Genomic DNA, 6,000 nt, shown 5'->3' with positions numbered 1-6,000 from the left:
AAGAAAAGCAATACTAAAATTTACACTGCAGAGGCACGAGTCCAATATGAAGAAACTATTCCCATCTAAGGTTGCATCGGTGATGATAATCTCCCTCATGACATGCCTTATCCTTAGATGCGAGCCACTGCACCACTGTGACAACAAACAACATTGTTCATCTGAATTTCCACTGAATAACAATGAAAGAGATGGCCAGATGCTTCACTGCTGCATTCCTTTATAGTTAATAATCAAGTACTTGCTGTTTGGTCTGTTTTTTGTTTTCTGTGCAATACTGCTTTTCATTCACTACATTAATATCTCTTAAAACGGCAGACTTTTCTCCTTCGCCGTGTCCGGGCAGCTTGCATTCGTATAAGCCTTTAAGGAGAGGGGGCTAATTCGATTTGGCCAGAGCCAACTGCACCAATTAAAGACACATCATCAAACTCGGCTTGGTGCTGTGCTGTACCAAAAATACCTTTGCAGCAGCATTTACAGCCCAGAGGCAGTCAGAGGGAGCACTCCCCCTGCCTGCTAAACCAGGAGATCCCTGTTTGATTTTTGCTGGAGACGTTTTGTTTTTTGGAGAAAGCCCCCAAATACGCCCCGAGAAGGAACAGTGAAGAGAGAAGAAGCAGATGAGGCAGATTGCTTCTTTATGCTGCTGCATTCATCCTGGTGCTGCTGAGGTTGGGGTGGGAGGGAATGTTGTGAATGACTGAGGCAGCAGAGCAGCTGAGTGAGACTAACAAGTGGTTGCCATGCAGCAGGAGCAAGCGCATGTGCTTCTGGAGAGAGAGCTAGAGAAACAGAATGATAATGAGCAGCGGGCGGCAAGTAAAGGAGCATGAGGACAGGAGCTCTATCTCTCAGAATAGACATATAATAGCTCGATCCAGCCTTCCGCTTCCATTCCTCTCTTTTAATCTCTTCACCTCTGGCTTTTTTGCTTAGATGAGCAGTTAGCCTAGCACATCCAGAATGCCAGCAATGGATGAATTAATGGATATACATCTGAAGGCTTCAAGAAGGAGGAGTTGTTCGGAAGAGACGGCAGCAACAGGTCTGTAAGGATGGCACGATAATGATGGTGAGACGCCTGTTTTTTCTCCCTAAGACATCCTCACTAGAGAATCTGTCAATGCAGTCCCTCTCTCTTTCACCTTACCTCACTGCCTCGCTCTCTCTTCTCTCACTCTCTCTCACCATCCACACTTGTGCAGTGTCCTCCTCATCATTCTGCTTCCTTCCTCCTCGTCTGTCTTTCCCTGTCCTCCCTGTTCATTTTCCTATCTGTATGTATCCTCCTTCTCTTTTACCCCCTCACCCGCTTCCTGTCCTGTCACTCTGGCCACCTGCTGCTTGTGTTCATGTGAAAGATTTTAGCGTTGGGGTTGGGGGATTGGGGAAGTGCAGACTTCCACTTGTGTGACCACAACAATTTTGTGATTATGTTTGGTCATTTACGGTCGCCCTCTCACCGTCTAATGGAATTGCACTGTCTGGCAGGCATCTGCTTACATGCAACAGGTAGAGATTCCATTCCTGTGAGCTGAACATATGTAGCGTCACATCTTCACGAGATGCGATGTAGTCATTCATTCCTCACTGCTTTGCTTATGTGTAACAGCTGGCTATGCACTGCGACACACTGTAATTCAAACCTGACTTAAAGACATGTAGTCATGCCTCGCTTTCAGTGAGCCAAGCCTGTCGCTCTCCTAGGTTCACGTATGCTCTTTGGGTTTTGGGGTTGTTGTTTTTTTAATTTCTTTGCAAAATTTACAGGGAGGGGGGTGATCTGTAGAATGAGAGAGATCAATCTTTGAACGTTCAAAAGAGGCATTTATGTAGATACAGGAACCTTGAATGAATTTCTCTACAGTCTATGCATTAACTGTTGCACTTAAACAGGCTGATTGAAATGGATCTGCTCACAAGACATGATGGCAGATAGCTGACACCACCATTTAAACTCTGTCCAGGTAACATGCAGGCTTCTAAACGCCTGACCCTATCAGAGGAGAGATGAGGCACCTAGATGTTGGTTTACCATGAGCAGCGTCCACTACAACCACTCCCTTGCTGCCATGAGCGGAAACGACATGATGGCGCACTCTCTGACTCTGGAGCAGAAGACAGCCTTTGCCTTTGTGGGGATGCTACTGGTGTTTTTGGGGCTGCTAATAGTAAGGTGTTTCAGGATCCTGCTGGACCCCTACAGCAGTATGCCCTCCTCCAACTGGGCTGATGGCATTGAGGGGCTGGAGAAAGGGACGTTTGAGTACGCCCTTACTTAACACAGGGACACACGCATCAGTAGATGTCCTGGCAAGCAAGAAGTGTCCATGGAAATCCATATGCATATTCACACACACACACACACACTTGCAAACATGAACGCACACAAGCTCCGCACAACCATTGCACGCTGAAACGCCATTAAGACATTACTGTGGCATACCAAACTCCAACAGCAAAGCCGCGTGTGTTGTTTAATGTGTGTGAATTGTTCAGTGTCCGTGTGCGACTACATGTTTGTTGTATGCGTGTGCGTATGCGTGGTGGTCATATTCTCCGCCCTTCTGCCAGGGGGTGTGTATTTCAAATCATCGATTTACACAGAACTTGGCTGAAGCTCCCTTTAACCCATACCTGCGAGATGAATGAATGTCTGTAGATAGTAAGAGAAGGATGTTCATGGAAACGGGTGGGAGATTAGGATGCAATGGATCTTTTAAGATATAGTTTGAAGACTCAGGGACAAGATTCCTCATGTGAACTTAGAATGGAAGAGAGAGAGTGTTTGAAACTCTGCACAGCTAAATTGTTCTGCACAGGAATGTATATGAGTGGATACAGGGTATTACGTCTAACTAGTGCTTTGTAGCCTAATCAAATCCAATCTGTGGATGATCCAAATGGATGCTGCTGCTGCTGCTGTGTGTGTGCAGTTCAGTCCCTTTCTGTGGTGTCTTGTTCTCTGAAGTCATGCAATGAAAGGCAACACGACAAACTGTGATTTACATTATGGTGTTACTGTTTCTAAATGATGCAAAATCAACTCTCAAGAGTTTGTACTGCTGCTTTTTTTTTTGAATGATGGTATACTGTATCCTGCCACAACCACATGTAAGTGTGAAAGGAACAAAAAACAACCCCAACTGTTTACTTTGATACGTGTGGCAGTGTTGCTCTATGACTTGTCAAGCATTACTTCCATTGTTTAGCTTTCAAGCGAAATGAGGACGAAAAAAATTGGAAGGACTTCCTCATTCCCAGCACTGCTAGTTTTCTGATGACAAGGAGAAACTCTCACTGCTCACCTGCCTGCAAAGGAAAAGGTCACATGGAAAACAGGTGTGGGATGAGCGTCCCCACTCCGCCTGAACATCTTTATCCTCTAGTTTCGGTCTCACCTCCAGTCTTCTTTTCAGACAGAGGAAGACAGAACAGTTCTAAACAGAGATTCTGTAATTCGGCCCACTGCTCAAAGTCTGGAGTGTTCCTTTGCTAATTTCTACGGTCTACGGTTTCTCCTTAGTGCTGTGACTCTGCCTTACTGTGACCTTCAATGGGTTTATGTGCCTTCATCTAGAAAACATTAGAGCACCTGTTTGTGCGTGCGTGCGTGCCAGTGTACGCGTGCATGTGTGCGTGCGTGAGTGTCATATCATGACGACAGGCCTGTTGCTTGCTCAGCTGGTGGTAGAGGTTTCTCATTGATTTTCCTTGGATCCAATGATGTATAAATAAATAGAATTTTCTTCACTTTAAAATATTGCTTGCAAAGTCTCTGTGTTTTGTGCCTCTTGTGTCTTATGTGGGCAGATCTGTTTTACTTGTGAGCACGCCACACGCTACAAAATTTCAAGCCTTTTTACGTGGCCTGCTCGTAAGCTAGGAGAGCAGTTTTGCAACATTGCTGCAGCAACAGAGGGAAGGGGAGCAAGAGAGAGAGCCACAGGGCAATACTGGAGATTTAGAAGCAGTCAGACCTTTGTGTTTTTTAAAATAAAACTTTTACAAATAGGTCCTCGTGCAGAAATTGATGATATGCATGTGCATGTGTGGTATGGTCTGGAGACATATGGGGGCTAATGCAACAGCAGACACAAGCAGATCTGCAGAGCCCACATGCAGTTTACAATGAAAGGCCACCCTGTTCATCCCCTCTGACACGCATCATTTGTCAGGAATGCAATCATTATTGCGCCATTATCTCCATCACCTATGTGACATCCTTATCTGAAATCTATTCTTAGCAGGAAAAAGCCCAATTTGCCTCTCAAGCCTACAAGCCCACTTAAAAGAAAAAATGAACCCGACATTGTAACAAAGGTTATCCAGGAAGTGTTTCGAAACGTTGCACTGTCTTGTAATATGTCACTCTGCTGTCAGCTCGGACGGTTTCCGTTATTCTTTTAAACACCATAAATCGCTATCCCTCCACTGACTCGAATAAAACAAAGAGAGAGCTCTTTGGATCTTTGGCTGCTGGGTTTGATGGAAATAGGAGCTGAGTGATTACAAAATTATTATTGCACAGATCATCTGTTGATGGCATGACTGAATAATGTACCTTAGCGTTGCTGATTATCGATCATTAGTTTTATAACTTGCGATCTTCGGACTTCACCAGCTATGACCTTGATGTCGCGATAAGGCCAGAAGATACAAAAAGTTTAATTTTTGTTTAAACCAAAAGCAATTTAATACAATCTGCTGCTTTTAGTACAAGAGCTTTAGGAAATCATTTTAGTGAGGCGAATATTGTAGTTTAAATGCCTCATTTTAACACTGCACTGGTTATTGTCAGTGCCCTTGGGTCAGATCTAATGCTTTATCTAAGACTATTTAATTTTAGACTCGTGACTTGAGTTACATAATTTGACAAGCCTCCCCATAATTGCATTTGCTTCTGATAAAGAGCAATGGTGCCAAAAATGGCACGTTGTATAGAAAACTTAAAATCATAAAAGTTTTCAAGCTGTTTATTTATTTTTTCACAGTTCGTGCCGGGTTTGCGGGGTTGCTTTTGCATGTATAATCTTAATGTGGACAGACTTGAAATAAGCCCTTTGAACAACTGTGGAAGCCTGTATGAATGAACATATCAATGATTACCTACCTCGATATATATCATTGTTTTATAATGGTTATTAATGATTAAAAGGCTCTTTAATAATTTACTTTTAAATGATTTAAAAAACTGATTCTTGGATACTCTTTTCTTAGTTATTTGCAAGTTAATGTTAATGCTAACACTGCTAACACTGAAATCAATTCAAACCAGGGTGGTTTGAATTGATTTGATTCAATGGGCATACAAGATAATATATGTACAGGATAGTTTATTTTACCTGAATACCTATCCTTATTATTAATGATAATGAATCAGTATATATTATCTGAGTTTAATATTACAAGGAAACACTTCTACGTGTAGTAGTTATGTAAAATAAAGGTTCTGAAAAAGCTGAATTTTCAGAAAAGTGCTACTAGTCTTGGATCAAAGGCTGCAGTAAAGCCATCAAAGCAAGAAGTTGCGAGTTATTTCACATTAGACTTTTTATCCTTTTCATTTTAAGGATCACGTTTTGGTCTTTGTTAGATTATAGAAAAGAGAGACCATTTACCCAGCTTTCTTTTTTTTTTTTTTTAATAGGCCATATTTGAGTGCAGGTCACTTATTTTGTTTCTGAATGCCACAATTAGTACAATAGATGAGTGGAGCTAAAACGTTTGACCACTCTTTAATTTGCACTCTATTGCTTTCTGTTTAAGATGTAATGCTGAGAATCTTGTCTGCTAATATTTTCACATTGCAGGCTTGATAGATCATGCAAAGGGTTTTTCTGCCTTTTTCAAGTTATTTGGATGTTAACGAGAGTGCAGACTCCCTTGTTCTCTGTACAAATTGTTGCATATGCACCTGCTGCCACAGGCTCGCAGTGTCGGCTCAACAGCTCTCTGAGGAAAGCTGTATACTGTGAATTTACTAAAGCAGATCTG

General features: G+C 42.4%; 1 protein-coding gene across 1 annotated transcript; it reads left to right on the top strand.

Annotated features, from left to right (window-relative positions):
* Positions 1-364: 364 nt before the first annotated feature.
* ctxn2 (cortexin 2) lies at positions 365-5,594 on the top strand. Its single transcript, XM_005461587.4, has 2 exons — positions 365-1,075; positions 1,971-5,594. Exon 2 carries the CDS (start codon positions 2,040-2,042, stop codon positions 2,283-2,285), a length of 246 nt encoding a protein of 81 aa, XP_005461644.1. The 5' UTR covers positions 365-1,075; positions 1,971-2,039; the 3' UTR covers positions 2,286-5,594.
* The last annotated feature ends 406 nt before the right edge of the window (positions 5,595-6,000 follow it).

This window comes from Oreochromis niloticus, linkage group LG1, assembly GCF_001858045.2.
Source record: "Oreochromis niloticus isolate F11D_XX linkage group LG1, O_niloticus_UMD_NMBU, whole genome shotgun sequence".
NCBI lineage: Eukaryota > Metazoa > Chordata > Actinopteri > Cichliformes > Cichlidae > Oreochromis > Oreochromis niloticus.
Note: the sequence above shows the minus strand (reverse complement) of the source record. Positions and strands in the feature narration are given on the sequence as shown.

Bases quoted from the DNA above. Each gene is read 5' to 3' on its own strand.
- ctxn2 (XM_005461587.4), top strand. From the start codon at position 2,040: ATGAGCAGCGTCCACTACAACCACTCCCTTGCTGCCATGAGCGGAAAC.